This window comes from Bombus vancouverensis, chromosome 17 (genome assembly GCF_051014615.1).
Source record: "Bombus vancouverensis nearcticus chromosome 17, iyBomVanc1_principal, whole genome shotgun sequence".
Classification (NCBI taxonomy): domain Eukaryota; kingdom Metazoa; phylum Arthropoda; class Insecta; order Hymenoptera; family Apidae; genus Bombus; species Bombus vancouverensis.
This window is the reverse complement of record NC_134927.1, coordinates 6,017,224-6,041,663: the sequence shown is the minus strand read 5'-3', so window position 1 is coordinate 6,041,663 and position 24,440 is coordinate 6,017,224. Positions and strand designations below refer to the sequence as shown.

The window sequence follows — 24,440 nt, the reverse complement described above, 5'->3', positions numbered from 1 at the left end:
GAAACGTTTCACTGAACGCGCGTGGTAGAAAGGTGTTCGCAAAAGCTGTCTTACGTACAGGTGTGCGAGCAAATATTCGAATACTTTCTTTGGATTCTTACATATGAGCGTATGACATGGGTGTTCGGATAAAATCCATTTCGTTGGTCGAAGCGCGCATTTATCGTAGCAATGGCTCGAGAAATATTAAGTAGATGCGGCCTGCGCCGGTGCATAGGAGGAACGACGCTGTTAATGGGACTTGGCGATTATATTGCTATCGATTAGCTCGTCGCTATTAGCAATAGGATTGTGAAGAGCGAAATATAGAATTTCTAATTACTAGATAGGGTCTAATAAAGTTGCATTCGTCCATATCGAGTCTTGGTGAATTAATAGCCGACGAAACGAACGTCGAGCGAGAGAGCTTTTTGACAACAGTCCGGTCAGGCTAACGGTGCGACGCGTTATGTTTCGGCATCTTTGTATTTGATGTAACGGGATCGTATGTATTACGCAATTACATCGCAAGATACGTAAAGTCGACCGAATTGCACAGCGTCATCGCTGCAAAGTCGCACTGACATCACGTTACGGATGCGCCGCCGAGCCTCAGAAGTATTTCTAATACCAGGATCACACGACGACGTGCGTTGCATCATTAGAAACATAAATCTAGCGAATCGTATAACGTCAGAGCGGCGTATGAAATCGCGTCGACGTCACAACGCTAATCTACGGTAAACCTTACAAGTATTTCCGATAGCGGGATCGCGCGTTATTATGATAATGTACGTTGGCAAGATTATAAATCTGCCGAATCACACAGCGTGTCACAGTGAAATTTCATCGCTAATCATCGAACGTGAAAAATACTTTTCGTGGGAACGTGGCCGCATTAGAAATGCAAATCTGCCTGTTTCCAGATCACCACGATATCGTATCCCCGATTTCTAACTAAACATTGGAAATGTGAATCCGTCGATTCGGATGTTGCTACTGTTACGAAATATTTATTTCTATCGCTGTGTCTATTTTTGGCAGGAAAATCCAGCGACTTTGCGAGGATCGCGTGATCAACGTGCAAGATCCTTGGGATCTCGGTTTGGGTTCGAACTTGATGTTTTAAGAAGAAATACGTAAGGAAATTATTTAATGGAATTCAGCAGAAAAATCACGCACCTCGTTAACAGTTCTCTCGTATCTTCGGAAAGCTGAAGATACTTTCAAACTCCGCTGTCCTCCACGGTTCTATCTGACTCGCGATGCGCGTGATATTTCGACGGATATTAACACCGCTGTCTTCTTTATATTCCGCTCTTTTTTTGCACTACGAAAGGAGAAAGTTCGCGTACTTTTTGTACCTTCCAAAGTATTCCACAATCTTTGTGAACGGAATAGTTCAAACGAAAGAGAAAAGCCTGCACACGGTATCCAAATTTCGATTCCGCTGATCGACGCATTTTCTCTGCCCTGCAAGATCTTCGCGAGCAGAATAGCATTTACGAAGAAGAAGATACGCGAAGCCAACGAAAACAGCGTCCGATCAACGCGAAAGCTACTCAGGTGTAAGTGTTGGTAATTGTAGCTGTAGGCTGTAGAAGATGCTATTTTTTTTCTAAATTTAAATGCGTGGAAGAAAAATCCGACTCCGATCGCCGGGATTCGAACCCGGGTCCCGAACGTTCGTAACCTAAGGCGCTAACCACTGCGCTGTCGTCGTTTATTTTAAATAACGTTTATTTCACCAAGATACAGTTTAATACATTTGAGTATTGACTATGAATTTTGGAAAGATGCGTTAGGCAAAGACACGCGACGGTACGGCGTGGCCATAGTATGTTATGTGCCGGCGTTTTACATTTTTTGTTTTAATATAATCTTTGGATTTAAGCCGCCGGGGTGCGGATTTTTTCTGTGCCGAAAACTTGGTCGCAAAACAGGACGCTACGGTAGTCTACCTTTCGACTGCGCTGCCGTCGTCCGGTGTTAGTTAGCGACGAGTGGCGGTATTTGTGGTGTGGAGTGCCGCCACGCGCTACAAATCTGCCTATTATTCGCGTAGCACGCACGCCAGCTGCAAAATGCCAGCAAAGTCTGATCCCTGATCTACGCCAAGCCTAACGCATCCGCCCGCATCCGGAGAACACGCGAGAAATCCGGTTGGCGGGCGACGTGTAAATGGCCCCGCGTCGCATTGTCCGCGACGTACACGGCGATGTACACACAGTTTCACGTGAGAACGCACACGCTTGGTCGCGGCGCGCGATTGTCAATGCCACGGGGACGCGCGCGACCGCCTTCTATTAAACGCGTGTGCACCGCAGCACACACGCGTCGTCAGTCGGCTGCTACTCGTTTCGGGCGTTTGGCGGGAAGAAAGAGGTCCGTGAACGTATTGCATACGTATGTGCGGCGACACGTGGTCCGGGGACGCTGTCGCGGTCGAGATACAACAGCCACCGGGCCCGTCATTCTACGTTCTACGTGTTTCCACTCGTTCGATTCGCCTTGGTGTTCGCGCGGTCGTACACGGCCGGTGCAGGCGGAAGCGTTTGTTTGCGAGAGAAATTGTCGGTCCGAGCGGAGAGACGCGAGACGATTTTAGCGGACGACGAGCGCTACACGATGGAGTCGCGTATGGTTGTTAATGGAATCGCGCGGTTCGAAGAACAACGCCGCTAAGCGGCAAATAATTGGCGAATTATCGGTTTAACTTGTCCAAGGCGACCAGCACGCGCAACTTGCTTCGTAAATATCGCAAGTACGGCGACCGGCGAACGATCGTTAGGGAATTATCCGAACCTTCGACAATATCGCTTCAAACTTTGCTGCGTTATTTCCGGCTAAGCGAAATTCCTTTCTCGTCTTTCCAACCGACACCGCGATCTGCGACAGTTTCTCCGCTATAGTCGCGATTGCTCGCTTGCACGGTCCATGTGCGCGATTATCAGGCGTTGGAGGATTTATCAGCGACGTTGTGGATGAGAAACGCGATTCCGAAAGATCGTACGGGTACGCGCGTGTGAATTATTCTTGTCGAGTATTTTCAAAATATTTCTTACGCAAATATCTGCGAGTAAAAAAAGAAAACACAACGACGATGCTTTCTTGGCCTTAATAAGACTACCCTTAAAGAGGTTAAACGATTTTATCGGTCAGCTGCCGAGTGAAAGGACTAACGCGTGATTCAGGTTAGACGCAAAGTTATAAAAAGCTCGACCCTTTCACCACAAATTACGTATTTTTAGTTCGCAACTTCCTGTTCTATGTGTTTCCATATAAAATTGCGGTATACGCGCGCAAGAAAAGATTTCCCATTCAACCAGACAAATTTATTCATTTCCAGTTACATTTTCTTACAATATTCTTAAAGTATCGCGTTGATCGCGCGCCCTACGAACAACACATCGACGACAATTCCTTCTGCGTACAGGTACGACGCCACTTTATAGACAAACTTTGGACACAGCGTGTTTAACATACGAATAATTCAAATATCCGACGCTTGATTAAACGCATTACACGAAGACGACGAACCAGCGCTTTGCCACCAGGGATATCGACCAAAGGTCGAAGAAAACGCGGATTCTTCGAAATTTCGGGCTGGCTGCGACGAGTTAAACATTTGGCGAAATATTCGATTCGTTATCGGCCCGGTGAAACGAGTGTACCGTTTGCTACGGTATTTCGTAGCACAGAGGCTGAAAGCTGCACACAGAGTAGATTCGAACGAGGACATATTGCGCGTAGTAATCGAACTATTATCGTGCGAGGAGACTTTTCGTCGCTCAAAGTACATGCGACACTTTGCAACGCTTTCACATGCAACACTTTGACAGCTCGATAGAGGCTCGTCACAGGAAACAACCGCGTAATAAATATCGTCGGCTGATACGCTAAACGCGATTTGGCTCTCCCAACGTCTGCAAATTACGTCCAACCTCGTACCGGCTGTCCTCTAAAGAAACGGAATAACGAACTAGGAAAAGGGATAAATCGCGATAGAAAGGCGGAGGAGGGAAGGCAACGAAACGGATGGAAAAGCGAAAAACGAACGATCGCTGCGCAAAGGGAATTAAAAGCACCGAGTCGATCGAAATGCGAGAGAAAACGATCGTAAAATGCTAAACACCTCGGTCGTAGGAACAACGACCGCTGCGAGCGGCTTTCATTCATCCGGAAAACAATGAAGGAGGCACGAGCCGGTGATATAATTTCGAACAGCCGGTGAACAATGCCGGTACCGGTAAAGACCAATAAAAGTACAATGTAAGGGTGCTGCTGGTTAAGTGAAAAGGAGAATACAGAAAGAAAGAGTTGGCAAAGGGAGGGGCAGAGGGAAAGAAGGAAGAAACATAGCGGAGGGTTACGCCATGAGGATTAAAGGTTCAAGGCCGAATAGCAGCGGGATAAAGAGAAAGAGAGGGAGATCAGTGGGTAAACGAAGGACGGAAAGAAGTCGGAGAAAAGAATTCAGAGCCGCTGGCGAAACAAGGGTCGACGAGTGACACGGTTGCTAGAAGCGACACCTGCTCGCCTGACTTGTGCACGAGAGGAGTGTACTACGAGGAGGCCGCAATGAGCGGTCACTGGCGGACAGGTGGCATTATTCTTCTTTCGTTATATCGAACGAGCCATCTAAACGTCTGGACAAAGGGAATTTTTACGGGTCGTTAACCTTGTTTGCCGATGCTTCGGACGGTGCCTCGTGTCCAAACTTTTACCAATTATTTTCTGGCGCCGTCGGTCGAACGGATGAAAGTAACAGATAAATCCACTACGTCGGTGTAGGAAGGACGCGGGATGAGCCAAAGGTCGTGGAACGAAGGAGAAGGAAGGCGTGTTCTACGGGAGAGAGACCTTGGAGCAGCGGCCGCAGGACTCCGAGAGACACGCGAGGCGAGCAGCGCGCGATATAGAGGAGTCACGAAGCGAAGAAGCAGGAGAAGAAGCGTCTGTGAACTGGTCGGGAAGGCTGGATAGAGCGGGGAGAAAGGACAAGACAAGTAGCCCAAGCTGTAGTTCGGTTTAGAGCACTTTGGATTAGCGGGATCTAATAAGCAGGTTGAGCCGCGAGTTCCTAGACGCGAGTGCTTGGAGGCGCGTCGGCGATAACACGCGCGATACGAACGAGTCCAAGAAATATACTAGACATCGAGCATAAAGAACAGGAAGAAAAGAAGAAGAGCATACGGAACAGGAGACCGTAGGACGTGCTATTCCGCCAGTCGAGTCCCCTAAGCTGCCCCTAACATCCCTGCAACCTACGAGTACGCGATAAACAACAACGTGGGCGGTTGTTCGCGATGCGTTTCACCTGACGAAAGCAAGTGTACGACGTAAGTTGGCGAACTAAATTCGCGAGACACCGAAACCGGTGTCCCCGTCGACCACAATTTCCATAGGAACGGAACGATCGTGCGACTCAACGTCGAGACGCTCTCGCCCCGATTAGAAAGGAGACTGTGTCCTCGCCTCTCAAGTCTGGTCCAGGCGAAAGTCTCGCAAAGACTGCTGCCTCGTTGCTTTCCTCTGTCGGTGTATTCCCTTCGCAATTACGAAAGCATCAGCGGTGGTGGGCGTGAAATTCGCTCGTACAAAAGCTTCATCACCGTGGAAAGAAGCAAGGGACGAGAGAGAACGAGAGCAAGGGAGAGAAAGACGGAGAGGGAGGGGGCATTCTCGCGTCTAACCTTAACCTACCGCAAAGCTGTCTCTCACCCTGACACCAGTTCCAATGGGGCGATATACGCGCGTGGTTATCGGTGCACCTTTGGGCCGCGCCAGGACGTACAATCGACACGTACGTACTTGTACACGTACAGCGAGGGCTGTGGTACGTGTGTGGCTACTTGTTAACGGTTATTTTCGGCGGACAACGGTGGTAGATACTTGCAACTAGCCGGTACCGTTAACGGCACGTGGCCGGAATCCTCGAAAGTTAGACACCCGCTGGCAACTTTGATTTTCTTTTCTTCTCTTTCTTGCTTGCTTTTTACGCCGATGCCAGCAGGTTGTTATACAGCCGCAGGCAAGCGGCATTTATTTCGAATACTTCGCAACGGGCAATCGAATTAGACGCGTGAATTATGGCCCCGTTTCTTCGCTAAATCTCGCTACTGTTCCGCCTGGTTTTCGTTTCTACCAGCGAGAGAGAGAGAGAGAGAGAGAGAGGATGCTTAACCGGGAAACGCGGCTAATAAAGTGGAAAATTGACGCGGCATGGTTGTTGGAAACGGAGCCGGGAAGCTTGTTTTCGAACGACGTGGAAATTCTTCCCGTGGTCGATGTTGGTCCACTGCTAGCGTCACTTCGCTTCTATCAGTTAATCACTGGCATCTTTTTTAACAGCCGACACGACGATCGACGGTCGGTTTCGGAGCGACGAATTAAACGTTCGCTTCTGATTTCACTTTGGCTACTTTGAGACGGTAACAGCTTCCGCCGCGTTAGGGAAATGCCGCTAATCAAGTGGAAAATCGACGACCGATAGCGGCAAGTTGTTTTCGTACAACCGTTCTGCAAATGTTCGTCTCCAGGTTTGCAATTGCTGGCTTCTTTTCCAACGCCCCGAACCAAGCGTTGCCGATTCAGTTCAATTAGTCGTTCCACGCTAACAACAGCTTTCGTTACATCGGAAATTAACGAGGACCGGTTGCAAGTCAGGCTGAATGTCGTCGTTCTCGTAGTTGCCAGTTGCAATCGCCTTTTTCAACGCTCGGGACTATTCGATCGACTAAACGTTTTCGAGTGTTTCAGTCTCAGCTGTTCTTCACGCTTCTGGCTTGGCATTTGTCCTCGTAGCTTTGTAATTTCTACGTTGCCGTTTGACCACGCGATGCAGCCCGTCAGCACGCGTGCACAGCTCGTCTGGCAACTATGAAACCAGCGTAAAATGTACCACGACAAAACAGAAGAATAAACCAACTTTCCACTGGCATTTCGAACGTACGAAAGTACGCGGCGAAGCATACGAACGCCGAATGTTTAACGACGACTGTTCGCGAGGAGGTTGGCGACGAGGAAGCCGCTTCGAAGAATGAAATCGCACGTACGCGCCGAACGTTTCATTCAGAAGTAGAAAATATCACGGCCAATAATTACATTACCGCCGAATGTCACCGTTGGCGAACTAAAAAGCGAGCGAGAGATAAAAAAAAAAGCTTGGTAATTAGTTTAACTAAACGAGAATACGCGTTTAACGGGCGTGGAAAAAATCTCGTATGAAACTGTTATTTCAGCGATACGGCGTCAATCGCAGTTGGTTTTAATTTTCGTGCGTAGGAAAAAAGACAAAAAAAGGAAGCCGACTCTCGTTTTCATTTGTAACGGCGCGTGACACGCCAACGGTTCCGAGTTCGTCACGTCGATGCGTGAATTACGGCACACACGCGCGCGCGCGCGCGCGCCACCGGTTGCGAATTTTTCAATCGGCCGCAGGCACGCCGGTAAAACGTAAACAAAACGGGACACAGAGTGCAACGCGGGCTTGTCTCTCTGCGCGTGTACACACGATCGACGACAAACGCGCCACGTGCTACGGTTGTCTTTGCATGGAAAGGGGGACAGTGGGAGACGCCAGACGCAACGTAACATTCGTAATTCGTGATTCAGCGATGTTATCAGCGGCCGCCAAACAGTGGCGTAGGTCATACTTGTATCTCGTCTCGTGAGCTTTTTTCCATAACGCGTGTATCACGCGCAAGTCGTAGTGGAACGCAACGGGTCGCGTTTGTTCGTCGGCTGGGAAACACGTGAACCAACAACTCGTTGCTCGGTGTCCGCGCCACAGGTTCGTCGTTCTACCTACCTAAATACGATCTCTTGCGGACGCTGTCTATTTCGCCATTTTCAATTGACATTTTCACGCCAGCCAGCGGCCAGGCAAGCTGCAACTCGAGATTTCGAGAAAGACTCGCAGCTCTGAACGGTTGATGCTCGAGCGTAGAATTCGATTGGAATTTGTTTCAAGTTGTTTCAAGAGATAATCGCGATAAGCGAACTATTTGAAGCAAAACCTGAAGGTAGGCAAATTTGAAATTGCATAACCAGCGACGATTTTCTATAGAATTTGATTCCCGTATCAAATCTAGATCGATATAAACGCAAGCCCTTATCGTATCTCTAATATCGATCGTTCGAGTTATCCATCAACTGCGATCATCATACTCTTACAACGACCAATTCGAAATATTAAATTGATCCTATTCCACTCGTTACGTAACGAGTATCCCATCGTATCGGTAGATAAAGATCAGTTGACGCTAAAATAAGGCCTAAAGTAGAGGAACGAAGAGGCTTCGCCTCGACGTATCGCGTAATTCCCAATCTTCTTTCTGTATTTAACTTCCCGTGGCGCTTCCGATCCACTCGTTAAATTCAGATATCGCGTTTTTCCAAAAACCGACGCTAACGCGAAAGACGGAGAACCAAGCGGATAGCCGGACTTCCGATTCCTATTATCTCGTTTCTGCTTGCGCGTTTTCTTCAACGACGCTTTGACGAGGATATCGTACAGAACCGCCGGAGGATTTCCATTTTCCTCGCGCTTCTACGTCGCAGCTCTGAACTCGCGACCAACGTTTCGGTTGGTTAAAGAAATAGAGCGTACTAAAACTCTCCATTTGCTTGGAATCTGGAACTCGCGGCGACTAGACCGGCTCGTACAACAGAAATGCAACTCGCAACAACAGCTGCTACAATAAAAATACACCGACCCTGGCGACGTACGATTTTTCATTCGCGCGATAGGAGTTTAGGAACGACGAGTGGATTCGCTGGACGAGAACCGACGAACGAATCTGCCAACGAGTCTCGAGACTCGACTTTTGCCAAAGTCTCTCGGGATACGACAGTTGTACGTGGAAACGTAGGCGCGCGCGTACCGAGTTTCCACGCAGCATCTTATCGCGAGAGCGCTGTTCAGGCTGCATTTCCAGCAATCCGCGGCTGTTTTCTTTCGCCAGACTGCTTGGCACTGAATGGCATGGTAACGTAACGCCAGGAATATCGAGTATGAATGAGACGATCGACGACCGATTAAACGACTAATCGCTGGTAGTCGAGTGTCACCGATCGCGGTTATAAACTCATTTTATTTATCTCGCTGTGTAACGTAAACCGATATAAGTGTTTGGAGTCGGTTGCAGGAACTGGCGGCGATAAGACGATGGCAGGATGGATATCTCGAGGAAACGGCAATTATTTTCTTTCTGCCTGGTAAACGATCGAATTACGAAACGCGAGACGCAGAATAACGAAATATAGTTAATAACAACGATAATAATATTTCAATAACTAACGTGGTCGCGTCGGTCTCCTTGAATTTAGAAGCGAAAAACAACGTCCATTATTATCCTTATCTTCGTCATAATCCGTTACGAGGAAATTTCTGTCTGCCCTTGTTTGCGTCCAACTTGCGAAAACAATTTTCCACGAGAAACGCAGACGTCCCGTGCCTCGTCCCTCGAGAATATTCCACGCAACGTCAAACCCTCGCGGCGACCAGTTTTTTCCCCATCAATCCTCGTTGCACGTAAGTCGACTGATATTTCGGTCTTCGCACCGATTAAGAAGCGAATTCCATTGTAACGATCTCGTCGACTCTCGAAGCCGCGTTATCCTTATCCTTCGTCGTCCCTTGCGTTTGCGCGCGTTCCACGCCAATTTGTGAAACAAGGAATTTCGGTGAGAACATTGCAATGAGAAGAGGAAATGGAACCTCGTGCTAACTAGTTTCGCGACTGACGTGTGATACTCAATCGCCTTTTATTCCACGCACGTTATCCTACACTTGGTGCAATCCGATGAAAATATTCGTATTTTCCTTGTATCTTGAACACCGTGTCGGAGGAACGTTTCTCCGCTGTGATTTCTCTGCTTCTCGCTCGGACGAGGAATATACCTGCGTCGACGATTAAATCGCATATTTGCCTGTAACAATTTTGTTACGATGCTACTTAGCTGGCACCGCGTAAACCTACATCGGACAGACACACTTGGAGTCGCTTAACCGGCCAGTTTTCCTACAAGTAACTTTCATTTACCTTCGATTGTTTCTGTCTCGTGCTAATTAACGTCAACTGTCGTTTTCGTCGGACAAGCTGCTTCGAGTTGCTCGACTTTTGTCTGCAACGCAGCTTGCATTATTTTTCTCTTACTAGCGCTTCGTCGACGTTAACTATGGTTTCTATCGTCTAATCGGCCGAGACAAGATCGGACGCGAGAATCGGATGGAAGAGAATATTCCTTCGAAGGCGATTTTCCACGTTCGCGCGGAGATATTTCCAACGGAACCGACGTCCAAGTTCCTGCTACGTGGACCGACGAGTGTCCGAAATTCTGGCGAAGCGACCACGTTGATCCTACGAGAGAATCGGACGAATGGTCAACGATCCGCGTTTTCACTCGCGGCGTGCTCCAAATTCTTCCGCAAGCTGAACAAGTGCGAACTACTCGACTGGAGACGCGGAAGAAAAATGCGCGTGTGACCAGGCGGTCTCGGTAGATCTGGTTCCACTGCCACGTTGTGCATACGTAAACAGATCCGCGCACAAAGGAACCAACAGATCGCGCGAAGCAACGACAGAGAAGACGGGAGACAGAGAAAGAGGGGAGAAGATTGGGAAGGTGGAAGAGCCGGCGATACAGAGAGATAGAGAAGGACGTGCATACGCACGGTTACTCTGCATGCATTTAAAACGGGGACGCGGCCCGTAAATCACGTAGTAGAGCCTCGGCTCGTTGCGGTGCAGCTCGACGGAGAGGACGTTGCGCGCCACCGCCGCCACGTGGTTTTCGCGGCAAAACTATGCGGCCGCCACACGCCGGGCGAATTTATGAATGGGAGAAGCCTATTGACAGATCGCGCGTCGATAACTCTCTCGTTAATGGCCCGTGATGGTGGGTGAGCGGCTCGATGCGCCGCAGGAGGACGAGGAGGCGGAGGAGGAGTAGCTGCTGGAGGCCAGGCCGACCAAGGAGGGTAACGGGGGAAACTTGGACTCCGCTTTATGCCGCCGGTGCTCGCGGCACACGCCGTCTTCCCCGCTTCCTACCAGTCTTTGTCCTTTGCCCGCTGAAAACCTTCCACCGAGTGGTTAGCCACCGATCCTCCGGCTGGTTCAGCTTTCGCAATTTCTAGGTGACGCGGCAAGTTACAGCGGATAAGATGCGTTACTCGAGTATTCCAGCTTGGGGCAACGCAGCGAGGTGCCTCTTGCGTCGCTCAACTAGTCCTATCGCGGTGATTTTACAAGTTTAGGGATAGGAATCGTTCGTAGCAATGGGGAACCGATCCGAGACCCAGCGTCGATGCTTAGACCGCGTTTAAGCTCGAGTGAGACTGTACGGCCGGTCAGATTACGCGAGATCGAGCACTGGCTGAAGTAAAGCAAGAAGAACGTTCACCGTAGGCGGTTTGATCGGGCGATAATACGCTGGAAGAAGCGCGTGTTCGACGCTCGATCGGCGTTTGTCGGTCGAAGCAAATCACCGATACGACCTGTCTCCATCCGGTGCTTTCGATCGTCGTTTTATCTCGCAGAACCGGAAAAAGTGCGATAACTAACCGAGCGCTGCAAATTAGGAATCGTTCGTTTATTCCGTACAATTACGACGGACAAGCGTGTAATCTCTTCGCTTATCGAATAATCCGAATAGATCGCTATTTTGAAAACCTGTTGACCGCGGTAGTACCGAGCAGCGAAAAACACTGCAGACTATATTTTTCGACGGAGTTGCTGCGTGCAGGTCTGTTTTCGTCTTGCTATTATCGAACATTCGTTTGATGTGGTTAGAAATCCGTGAAAAACGCCTGCTGCTCCACCGTGGCCATTTAGCGAACGATCGATATTAATCTACTATCGTAGAAAAAGGTATTGCAGTCTCTCAAAGATAACTTTTTCGCGGTAATGGTAAAGCGATGTAGTATAGAACACCGTCGTGTCGCTTTGTGTAGTTGCTAGAAGAAGAAGATTTCCGTCCCGCGTGATCGCACTAAGTTCGAGCTAACCAACAACAAGATCACCTTACAAGTCTGTTCTATTCGAATCCCGACGAATCTTGGCCAGGTTGAAGAGTTTTTGGCACGTCCGATTTTATTAAACACGTGCCAGAAATGTTACTTTAGCCGATCGTTCCGGTCGTTGATCTTTGTGCATTCGATCTACGATATCGCATAACCTAGAAATATTTGCGTACTTTATGAAAAATGTATCTTGTACGATCGAGGTATCGCGTTGGTTGTGTTTTATTACAAAAAAAAATTGCATCACTTGCGTTAATAAATGGGAGGAAATTAATTAATTAATTAATTATGGACGTAGAGTAGTTGCAGAGATATTTTGGTTAGAAAGCAAATGTCAGAAATTTGTCTGCGTGTCGTGTGAGAAATAAGGAACTCTCGTACGAACATTCTGACGTCTAGGATCAACGTTATAACGATCAACGAGTATATGAAATATAATGATTAAGAGTAACATTCTACTTCGCAATTTTAAATATGTATGTAGCTGTACGACTATCATGAGAACGAAAGGGCTAGTCGAGAGACACAGGTGTGTGATTCCGAAATGTATAATTCCCTAGGATGAGCATGTATAATTGCGAATAAGTATTACACGAGTTTATGGAAAATCCTTCCACGAATAATCAACCTTATAACGCATTTGCCTCGGAAAAATAAAAAAATAGTCATCTGAATTTGCATCCAAAGCGATAACGATACACTTTGAGTAAAAAAAAGAATCGCAGAATTATCGCAACTGAATTGAGATACTAATGATTGTAACGTCTGAAAATCGAATGTAGGTGTAAGATTTTTTTTTTTTATTTATTTATTAAAACTACAATCAATTCTCGCGTTGAGAATTTTCAGTAATTTTTCTGGCGTGGCGCAGTGACATGGCTGATTAATTATAATAAGTTAATACTTATTATACATAAGTATAATTTATAAGTAAGTAGTAGGTGTAAGATGGCCGTAAACCTTCGAAAATAACAAGAAAATGCTACTCTGATGCATAAAATTCTTCCATTAATTTGGATTTTTCCACGGAGAATAAGAAAACCGAGTCGTTCGCGGAAACGACAAGAAAACGTTATCCTTTCGCACAAATAATCGATCGATTTCTTGACCATGTCCGTCGTCGAGATTACGCGTCAGTTTTAGTCGATCGATCGGTCGAGCGTATCGAAAGAAAATATCTCACTTACATAACTGTACCAAGCACTATCTGTCACTAGCAAAGACGTTACTGTTTTCTGCCAATATCTTTGGAATCTCTGCTAGAGCTTCCTTTCAGTTGTAAAAAAAAAAAAATTATCACAATAGAAACATTCGCGAAAACGTGAGAATTTTTTCGTTTCGATTAAACAGTTGGTAGAACTGCCGTGTGACACTGTCCGACGGACGCGTTCGATCGGTACACTCAATCGCACTGGACGTGGTATAATCTCAAAAATACATAAAATCGTAGTACATTGTGTATAAGTTCTCATATATTCTATGAATTATTGAAATTCGACGTGAAAATATTCCAAGGATTGCATGGTGAAAAGGATACCCTTTCGTATACGAACAGAGATCAGTAGAAATAACTAGAAATTTGCGGAAAGATCACGTCGCCAAGATGTCTCTGAATACAGTATGATCCAAAGACGAAGAAATTCTTACGACGCACTTCCTGCTGAATAATAAAACGATAAAGGTATCAAGAACGCTGAAGTCACAGATTCGACCGGTTTTGTCACCGTCGGACAGAGTGCGGTCGTCACGCGAACGCGGCTGTTTCTCGAGATACGCCTATCACGCATTGGCATTTCACTAACACCGAGCATTTTAGAGCATGTTCATAGCTTGTAGGAAAAACCAATCCACCACAGAGATATACCGTATAGCCACCTAACCGATCCACACTGAATGTTCTGTGCTCTAGCTATGACCAATAAGGCGGCCAGAAGACAAAGGTTAAAGTGCAAGTTTTACAAATTCTCTATGCCATGACGAAATATGTTTCTTAAATTTCGACGACGATCCAGCGGTTGGAAATGTAGACGAATACAGTTCGGAAGAGGTTACGGTCGTTCGGTTGATCTAACGAAACCGGGCCATCAAATGCATTACATACATTCGGCGAGTGAGAAGGGAAAAAACTAGTCGTTCCTATCGCCTCCACGCGATCGGTGAGAGAGAAAAAGAGCAAAGGTAAATATATGCTTTTAAAAACATCCCTTAGAACAGAGTCGGGTTGTTGTCGTCGCGGTAACCATGACGACGTTGCCCCCTTGATGGTTGGTCATAATCGTGCCCCTTTCCCCCCTCGCCCGCTGCTTAGTGAACGTCGTACCCTTCTCCTTGCTCCTCGCGACGCACAGGCGACGCTAGGTTTCCTCCACAGCGCTGGCCAAGTAAAGAAGAGGCAGCCAGCCTCGGAGCCTCCGGTCACCTTTCTCTATCTCGCTCTCTCTCTTTATCGAGACTCTTTCTTTGTCTCTCATATCGCGTGTGTATATATATACACACATATATATGTATATATACACGTTTCTCCTTCGTGCTCTTATTCCTTCCCTATCGCTGCTTCTTTCTCTCTCGCTCGTTACGCTGCCCCCCTCTCCGCACGTAGCGACCCACGACCCACCGTCGTTACCACAGCCACCTCGACCGTTCCCCACCTCTCGCCATCCTAACTACGCCACCCAGCATCGCGGCCGCCGTCCTACCTCCTCCACCTCTCCACCCCCAACCTCCTCTTACTCTGCTCCGCTGCTGCTGCTGCTGCCGCCTCTATACCCTCCTGCTCCCTCCGCCGCTCGTCCCCAAGCCCAAGGAAACGCGGGATCGCTTCGAATTCAAACTACTGAACACGAGGTTACCACGCGTCAAATCTGACACTTCGGCACGACGTTGATCCGCCGCTGTATCAATTTCTACACCATAGTGGAAATAGCGTCGACGACGTGAAACCTCGCCGATTCTCACGTACACAGAGTTTCCTAATGTTATGCTCCGAAAGAGAGAGAGAGAGAGAGACAGAGAGAGAGAAAAAGAAAGAGAGTGAGAGAGAGAGAGAGAGAGAGAGAGAGATATGACGAAACACGACGAAAAAATTTGCGGCGATTATTTGTATCGATTCCGACGTCGACGCATGAAAAAAGAATCAACGAACGAGTGTTTATGGTTTTTCTTAGCACTTGAGAATGCCCGGTACGATTCAATGACTCGCAGCCGACGGGCGATTAACACGGTTTCGCAGTATGATTATACCGGTTGATGCAATATTTTCGATCGATTTGTACGATCACACACAGGATGAGAAGAAATCGCAGAGGCTAGGTGATAAAATAGTTTCCACGGAGATTCATCGCCGTGTCTGCCGTTCGTGTGCGCCAGCCTTTCAAGGCGTTACGAGAAGTTAACTTTCAATTGCAAGTTGCGCTCGTCGCTGCGGGACGAGACGTTCTCTTCGGCGGTCAGAGTTGCGTGTAACGAATCGTATATCCGAGGTATCCGTCAACGAGACAGAAAAATCACACACTGAACCACTTGTACTAAGGCACGGTTGAAATACACGGCTCTCGTTCGATGGCTGAGAAACGTCGCGGCGAAACGAGGATAAAGTCCCTTCGCGTAACGAACACCGCGAACTCGAGGAACGGAGCAACGTATAAATTTTTCACAGCAAGCGACACACAACCACCTCGTAGCCGCTGTGATGTCGTGTTCACGTAACGCTCTCTTGGCTGGCCGCACAAGAACGTTAGAGGCAGGCGAACACAGGCCGGCACAGTTTTCGAAAGGGGGAAAAAAAATTGGTGGAGAAAAAAGAAAAAGAAACTGACGTAGCACTTTTCACTCACCTGACTAACGTCGCACCACATTATTATTTCGCTAGCACTGACGACAGCATCTTGGATCGCTCGTGTACCATACACAGTGTAGCGCAATGGTTTTTTGTTTTCAGTGAAGAAATAGTACGTGAAATCGAAGCTCCACCGTCGGTGTACGCTCCGTGAATACGCTCTGTTCGTTTTCTCTCTCACAGTCTCACGAAATGCACTCTCACGATCGCGGATACATTCGTCGCCGTCCGCTTGTGCTTCACGTTTTAGAATACCGCCTGTCTAGCTCGTCGAGTAACACCACACGATCACTTCGAGTGAACGACACGACTCTCACCGACGAGCCCACTAGTGACTGGTTGGCCATGCAAAGCATTACTGAATACTCTGACAACAGTTCTCGTCATGTACCGCCGCTCGGTTTTCCCCCGAATGAGTGTTCGACTGTTTCCGTTGAACTTCGGCCCACCTGCACTCTAGCACGACGGCACGGCACACAGTGCCGTAGCCTCGTCGCGTCGAGCCCTTTACTTCTCCTCGTGTCTATCTTCGAATCGCTTGCTACTATCTTCTTACATAAAACTTACGTCTTTTCTGTATTAAAAAATCAGTGTATCCACGCTACGAATTACACCGAAGTAGGAAAATAGCGTAAAAATAAAACTGCTCCTATCGATTTCTGCTATCGTAACTTTTATTAAAACAAACTGAATTATTTTTGATTCGTATCGATCGTTATATAACGTATATACTACGCGTAGGGATTTACGTTACATTATTATTGTATCGTAGGAAATTGATATTTCCTAATGTCGGTGGAAAAAAAAAAAAAAAAAAATTAAGGAAAAGATCACCTCTTGAATGAACGTAAATTAAAGGGTCCTGGCTATTCTCCAGCTTGTAAAGTTGTAATAACGGGAGCGTGGCGGGTACTTTAATGTTCGCGAAGAAAGTTTCAGAATTTATTTTTACACGCTACCGGTTGTCCGCGTGTTGTCGAAGTAACACGCGCCATTGTGTATATTTTGTTCATACAAAATCATGCGGAATGAATTTTATGAATATCGACGCGCGATCATACCGATGATTTAGATGTTCCATCGAATAATTTTTTTTTTTTTTTTTCGTGCGCAACGGCGCCGCCTCCGACAATACGAATCCATTAGAGCGTTAGCTAAATTGTTTCGATATATCTATCAAAATACGCGTGAGAAAATTAAAATAGTTCTGCGCGTTTCAATGATTTACTACGCCGACCGATTGGATTTCGAATTCAATAAATTATTTTTAAAAGCCATTGTACATCGAAAAGCGAACAGCATATTGTCGACATTCGACCGGTGGTAGATTTCGTACGGGCGGAAGGGTGCGTTCTATTCACGCCACGTAAATTAATTGTATAATTGATATTGAATATCCTCGGATTGTTTATGCCATTCAGGTTGCTCATACAAAGGAAATTCATTGTTTAAATGTATGATTTTGAAATGTGATCAATGCTTTTATATAACCTGATTTATATTCTGATTTATGATGCGTGTGTGACATTAAAAAACCGCAAAAACTAACTAGCATCGGTGGAACGCACTTGTTCTCGGCGGAAAACACGAGGGAAGGGGAAAGAGGCCACGTGCCCTTAAAGCCTTGCCAAAGAAAGTGAGGGTATGATATTAAGATATTTAAAGTCTCTGTGTCTATAGATTTGAAGACCCTGTATGTTTGCATTTACTAAATATTCCTTTTTCGTCTCTTTCATAGAATCAGCTTTATTTTCTCTAATTACGTACAAGATTCGTCGGAAAGCAGGGTGTTTTCATAGAAATTTTTTCGTATAAAACTGTTTGCACTAACACCAAGGTGAAAAATTGTTCTGCGCGAGAAAGTGCACGATAGCCTGGTCTCGCTCGATGAAAGTTACGGGAGAATGGATTGAGCTACGATGAAAAATTTGATCCAGCGCAAAAACTCAAAACGACTTAGGCCATTCGATAGGTACTACCGAGAACTATTTCGCGAAGCTCGCACTTCTGGCGTCGTTTATCAGCAAGTTTCTTACGTCGTTGCGGTCGAATCATATACTACTATCGAATGATATAAAATCCTAACTAAAAACCATCCAACTGTATCGTACAATTCCATGCCACTGTAATACGATAATCTGAAAATTTGCTCGATTTCCTAATAGTCAGCGATTTATCAAAACGACCACATCGTACGATTCAATATTTAAAACGTAATCACGTACACGCATAAGCAGAAATATAAAAATTATACGTGTAAAAAATATTTCCCAATAGTCGCATAACGAACGTGTAAAATTATTTACGAGCGAGAAACAGTAATATTTTTAGCGCGATTGTAAATACAGAAATAATTCAAGCGTTCGATACGCAGTGGAAACCGTGGCTCGATTTCGATTTCGAGGCTACGAAACGGGGAACTCGTAGACACCGGGGCCCCCGAGTACGAGGGAGTCTGCCCAACGCCGTTAGCTTCGAAACCCGCCACTGACTGTCAGCCTGTATACGGCGAGCAGCGTAAGAGCGCTCGAAGGCCTCGGCTCTTGCGAGCCAGCAACGAGCGGCAGACAACGCCGCACGGATACCGCGCGCCACCTTCCATACGGCAAGCAGCCTAAGAAAATTCACCGCGAACATTTTTATTCGGTATCGGGTAAACGGGCCGCATCATCGGGACGCTTCGATCGCGAAACAACGGCGCGCAAACCGGCGCATCGATCGTCGATCGCTGTTGCCCGGTAGGCCGGTTAATTTCGGGAATTTTGCGCGACATTCCGTAAACAGCCCGAGGGGAGAGCGTGCTCGAGGCTCTGTGAGGAGCGTACGGCGGCGTATCGCGCGACGGCCACAGCCGTCGGCGAGGCAGTTCTAAGCGAAGTCGTTTTCTCCGTGAAGGCGCGGTGAAAATGTCTTCCTCCTCCTCGCCAGGAGGAACAAACTTCTTTCTCCCTTCATTGTTGCTCGCTGTCTACTTACATATATATCCGTATCTAAGAGTTAGCAGCGCTTTTCACAGACAGAGAGGGAACTTGGACTTGTCGTTACGCGCGTGAAAGTCCCTATGCGTCTATAACTTGAATTTCGATCGATTCCTTGGCTTCGCGAACGAGGATCAAGGCAGTGGAATTTCTCCAAGCGAGAATTCGTAAGAAAGACCTCGAAGTTTCTTCTCGTCTCGTTCGTGATTGACAACGACGAGTCTGACGACAAGTCAGTCGGTCAGGCAGAGATCGTTGTTTTCGGAGAGATCGAACCGCCGACCGTGACGACTCGTTTCATCTGGTGCCGCCGAGATTCAGTACTCTTTACGTCGATCGAAGAAGGGAGAGTCCAGCGAACGTTTCGTCGAATTGTCGCGTGTCTCGTTGTGCTTGATGTCGTTTGTTATTGTTGATGTGGTCGTCGGGCGATTTTAACGCCGCGGAACGAACAGCTATCGAAGGAAAGACAGGGATGGGAATATCGTAGGAGAGTGGGAAGGAGGAGTTTTAACTGGCGGCTTATTGCCGGCGCGAGAATGCGCCAATGATTCTGACCGCGGAAACGAGCGCGTACCAACCGTTTAAACCCGCTCACTCGCGTGCACCGCCGTATGTAAACGAATATACGTATGTGTAAGCGTAATACCTGTGCCGCGACAACGACGGCCAACGTGCACGAGGACTGAGGACAGTCGAACGCGTGGCTTCACGACGGAAGTAAAGCGCTAGTCGGGTTTACGATTGGTTGAGCATTGCGCGACAGATGAATTGTGGCCAATGAATGTCCTTGCTCTCTGGACGAGGCCACGACGACGTAAGCAAGCCGTATTTGAACATTATGAACCGCTTGCGTATCTACGAGACCACGTCGCCTGCTTCAAAGTTGATTCTAGTTGATTTGAGAAGCATCTGCGATCTTGCTCGTACTTTATGATGTTTCGATAGTAGCGGAGAGATTTTTTTACGAAAACTATATATCACATTAGCGTCAGAACAGCTACTACTTGTTACATTTATCGGAATATTCAAGCAAATTGTATTTTATTCAATATTTTATCTTGCACGTATATCGCGAATTTTTATATACTTCTATTAACGAGGTATTTAAAGTTACAAAAATGCACGCAACATGCAAAAATACTCAAAGTAAAGTAGCTGTTATTAATACTGAACGGGTGAAATGAAACTGTATTTATCTATCGAGAGAGACAGAGTGAGGTCTTCTATTTCCTTAGTTACGTTAATACGAATCCTCGGTTTACTTATAGATCGTATACGATGTGGATAAAATAACAGATTTCCCATAAAATAATTAGAAAATAAAAGCAGCAAGGAGCATCCAATTTGTACAAAATAAATTTTATCACGCCCATGACTCATCCAATGGACATTGATATTTACCTATCGGTTTTCCCACTTTTCATTACGATCCTCTGCATTTCGTGGTTTCTCTTTTAGACTCTTTTTAGTACCGATGATAAAATGATGTCAAAATTGGTCTGAACTTTCTTTTGATATGATTACTAAACTTTCTCATCTAAGAACAGAATGGCAACTAGACGTTGATGGTACTCGCGGTGGGGATAAGGAAACATCGAGGAACTCGTGGGGCGTTTTACGATCGTCTTCGAAAGCTGCGACTTCTGTGCACTTCCGGCCTCGATTCTAGAAGCACCTTCAGGCGGTTTTCTTTTCGCAGACGGGCAAAGATAATTCAGCAACCGCAGAAAATATCTCGATAGTGTACCATTTGATACGACGACCTTTCTGCCATTATTTTGTCGAGAATTAGGGATCGTGTTATCGTCGTTTTGCAACTGTACTGTAAAAACCGTTCCTGCGATCTTCGTACGTCTTTCGTACGGTTTAACGTTAATCGTTTAACAGTATACGCCGTAAATTTCTTTCTTTAAGCTGTTACGGATGATATTAGAGAATTAGAAATTATTTTATAAATTTTAGAGCTGTATTTTAAGAACGTACGATCCCATCCATATATGCACCTCTTTTGTAACATCCTTCAGGAGAATGAACTTCTTTAGTGATACAGCGTAGATTCATTTGTACTGTTATACATCACATTAGAAATTATCGTATTGTACATGTAATATTTCAGATCTGCTGCGTACTGCGAGAACGAATAATGCAATTTTTATACCTATTCCGTATAATTTGATACTTTTAATGCAGAATTAAATCAAGCAACGTATTAGGTATGTTCATTTCTTTAGGCAATTATAATTACGACGGTATTGAATTCAGAGTACTACAAGTAACAGGCAGCCGATTACTTTCTAAGGTAAAAGCAATGGAATGTTGATAAATTGCAAGTTTAAAGGTGTTTATGTTACAAGTCTTGCGGAAGTATGTAAGTGTGCCGAAAAAGCATCCAGGAAAATCGTGTTACGTTAGCAGTGCACCGACCGAGGATGCTTGGAAAGTCGGGACAGTTTTCCCGCTGTTTCCATGCAACCGGAAGTTGCTCCTCGGCCGCATTTCTCTCATCCTTAAATCTCTTTTTCAACCTTCTTCGATTTCTCTCCGGTTGATGCTTTTTATCTTTTACTTTTAAAATATGACTCGTACGCGCTGGCAGTTCATTTATCTATATTATACAACAACGCTATTTATTCTTCTGCGCTAATACACCTTTCTTCTTGAAAATTCAGATAATACTCGAACTTGGATTTCTTACACATACGCTATCGACTATGTTTCACATGTTATTTGTTATTAAATTTATTAATCAACCTAATCAACAACACCATGTTCAACGATCGAAATATATCGTGACCGGATGACGAACGAAAAAGCTGGAAAAACTCGGGAAGCGAGGCTTCCGACAAACGAAATCTAAAATCCGGTCGTTTAATCGCATCCACGCGAGCTAACGAATGCCAAAGGTATAAAATTATAATTAAATAATATCATTATCGATATTACGTAACCAATTATCATAATTAATTGTTAAAACCTCGATGTATTTGATTTTCGTTCTCATGGGCAACAGAAAGACTAAATTTTTCCCAATTATCATCCCTTTATGTTATGTACATATCAAAACCTACATCACAAACTTTCTCTCTCTCTCTCTCTGTATATACATACAGGGTGGTTGGTAACTGGTGGTGCAAACGGAAAGGGGCGATTCTACGCGAAAAAAGAAGTGGAAAATATAGAATACAAATTCTTCGTTCGAGGCTTTGTTTTCGAGAAAATCGACTTTGAATCGTCGCTCGGTACGCGCGCGGTACCTCACGCGTACGGATCTCACTGTAGATCGTTGTTTCGATGGAAAAATTAAAAAAAAGAAAAAATTTTTATTCTATATTTTCGACTTCTTTTTTCGCGTAGAATCACCCCCTTTCCTCTTGCACCACCAGTTATCAACCACCCTGTATAATTAACCGATAATTAGCGTTGATACGTTCTCTTACGTGTTAATTAAAACGACACAGTCCGTTTGTGTAACGATTAAGGTATATGTCGTTTCTTTACTTGTTTAAGCCGGATTTACGGTTAACGAAAATTTCCGTGGTTGCATACCGCGCCATTGTATCGGTTTACACGGTGCTCCTGTAAGTTCTGTTGCTCCTTGTTTGATCAACTGAGACAGCCAGTCGCGATCTATCGAAAATCCTTCGAATTCGCGTTGTTATCCAATAGCGGGCAGCCAGCAGCTGGAAGCGCTTGGCACGGCCGAGTTAAAAACACCTGTTAACACACGTTCGGTTCTACGGTGACATCCGGACGACATCGACAGGTGTAAGTGTAAGTTAATCAACTAATTTGACAACTCGTGCGTGCACGTGACTTTCGTATACCTCGTACCCTAATTATTATTAATGGCCTGCAGCGTATCTCGCGATATTAAAGTCTACGGATGGATACGTTCAACGTTAATCCTAAGATTACCGCGTTAAGTAAAATACTCGTCAGCCTGACAAGTGGTCATCGGTCGTATCTCTTGCGATCGAAAAATTTACGGAGAATGCCCACGAAGTACGTACATTCGAAAGAGTAAAAGACACAGAGTACAATCGAGCGATGCAAACAGATCATTTATTTTCCTATCGCTGTCGTCGTTACGCGTAATCGTCGTTACTTCGTACGTCACCTTCGTTCCAGATAGAATTTTTCGCGCGAATTTTTCAACTTGGAAAATAAATATCCTAAGATCGCTTTCCGCCGCTCGCCGCATCGGCACCTGCGACGATCTTCGAAATGTTCATTCACGTAGAGACTCTCTTCCTCTTCGACCTTGCCTCCAGACACGAGATCGCAATTAATCGCGATATGCAGCTAATCGGCAGAAAGTTGAACGACCGAACAAACTGGTCGCCGAAGCACGCCAATTAAGTACCAGAATAGATAGAAAATTTGTACTCCTCGCAGGCGTCAAGATCCGCCACGGTTCAGACTCTCACGGTTTATAAGGTGGCGCGTGGGCCGACCACTATAAATTTGATGCAGGATCGTGGCCAGCAGCATTAATACGGAAGGACTCTAGCCAGGAATAAGAGGAAGAAAATGGCCCGCGGTGCGGCGCCGTTCAAAAGGGCGGTCACGCTAATAGCGACGATCGGATCCTCATTACGGATTCCGATCGTGGGTATCGATAAAGATCGGCAATAAGATCCCCCATTCCTCTTCAACCGGCGATCCCTTCCGCTTTACGAGCAAGTGCCACGAATTAATTCGGACCGAACCGTTTCGGATTAGCCCGGTAAGAAGCTTGGCAACTTCGCCACGGTTATTGACCGAGTGAATACTGTGTTTACATAATAGGCCCGGTCTCGGGATTCGGCTCTTTGTTCGTTCAATGGCCCCACATAAACAAATTACCGTGTGCATACAGGGTATGTAAAAGGGAACACGTCCAAAGGTGTTCATCTACGGACACTTAGATCGATTCGCCTGTGGAAAATGTGGAAATGCCAGGTACCTTGAGAATGGGACGAGCTCTTCGAACAATTAGGAGGATAATATGGCACTTTAGAGAATAATAAAATTTACCACAGGACCTCTAGCGTGATTCGTCTTTGTAGAGAAATCACGAGGAAACAATTCATCTCGTAAACAAAGTCAGGTAGAACGTGTGTTTACGAACGTCTATTTTTGTTGCTTTTACCGAATGGCGTGTAATCAGTCGTACGAAGGATCTCGAACAATGTAGCGTATGAAAGGAATTTCTTTCTACCCCGCGTCCTTTAATTATCCTCGTAAAAGTATGAATTCGAAAGTTGGAAAACTTGGCTAATAACATTAATTGGGCGCAAGAACTTGGGTCCTCTGTTCGAATTATTATCGCGTACGAGCTGCTGTTCCAGAAATTCAGATAAATGCAGCTCTACGTTAACTCGCGATCGGTATCAGATTTATGCAAATCAATAAGCCATTGCTCACGCGGCGCTGTTATTAGTCAGCCTGTGATAAATGAAAAATAAATATGGAAAAAGAAGAGAAGGAGAACGGCCGGCCGTGTCATTGAACGTGAACGAGCGGCGGCATGCATATAATTATAGGAGACATTTATTAATTCTTTACGATCGACGTAACACGAATTCAAAGCGATCGCATGACACAGGTCTGGCTCGATGAGACGCGCGCGCGT

The 24,440-nt window shown here is 45.9% G+C and overlaps 1 protein-coding gene across 12 annotated transcripts in view; it reads right to left on the bottom strand.

The window, feature by feature from the left end:
- Nucleotides 1–24,440, bottom strand: part of tara (SERTA domain-containing protein 2 taranis) — a 273,063-nt gene that overhangs the window by 43,443 nt on the left and 205,180 nt on the right. Inside the window, exon 1 of one of the 12 annotated variants that reach the window (XM_076625902.1) lies at nucleotides 15,844–16,254. The exons of the other annotated variants lie outside the window; for them this stretch is intronic. Coding sequence (XP_076482017.1) covers nucleotides 15,844–15,864 — 21 coding nt within the window. The 5' untranslated portion in view covers nucleotides 15,865–16,254. Of the gene's footprint in view, nucleotides 1–15,843; nucleotides 16,255–24,440 lie in introns of those variants that run through there. 12 annotated transcript variants of the gene reach the window in all.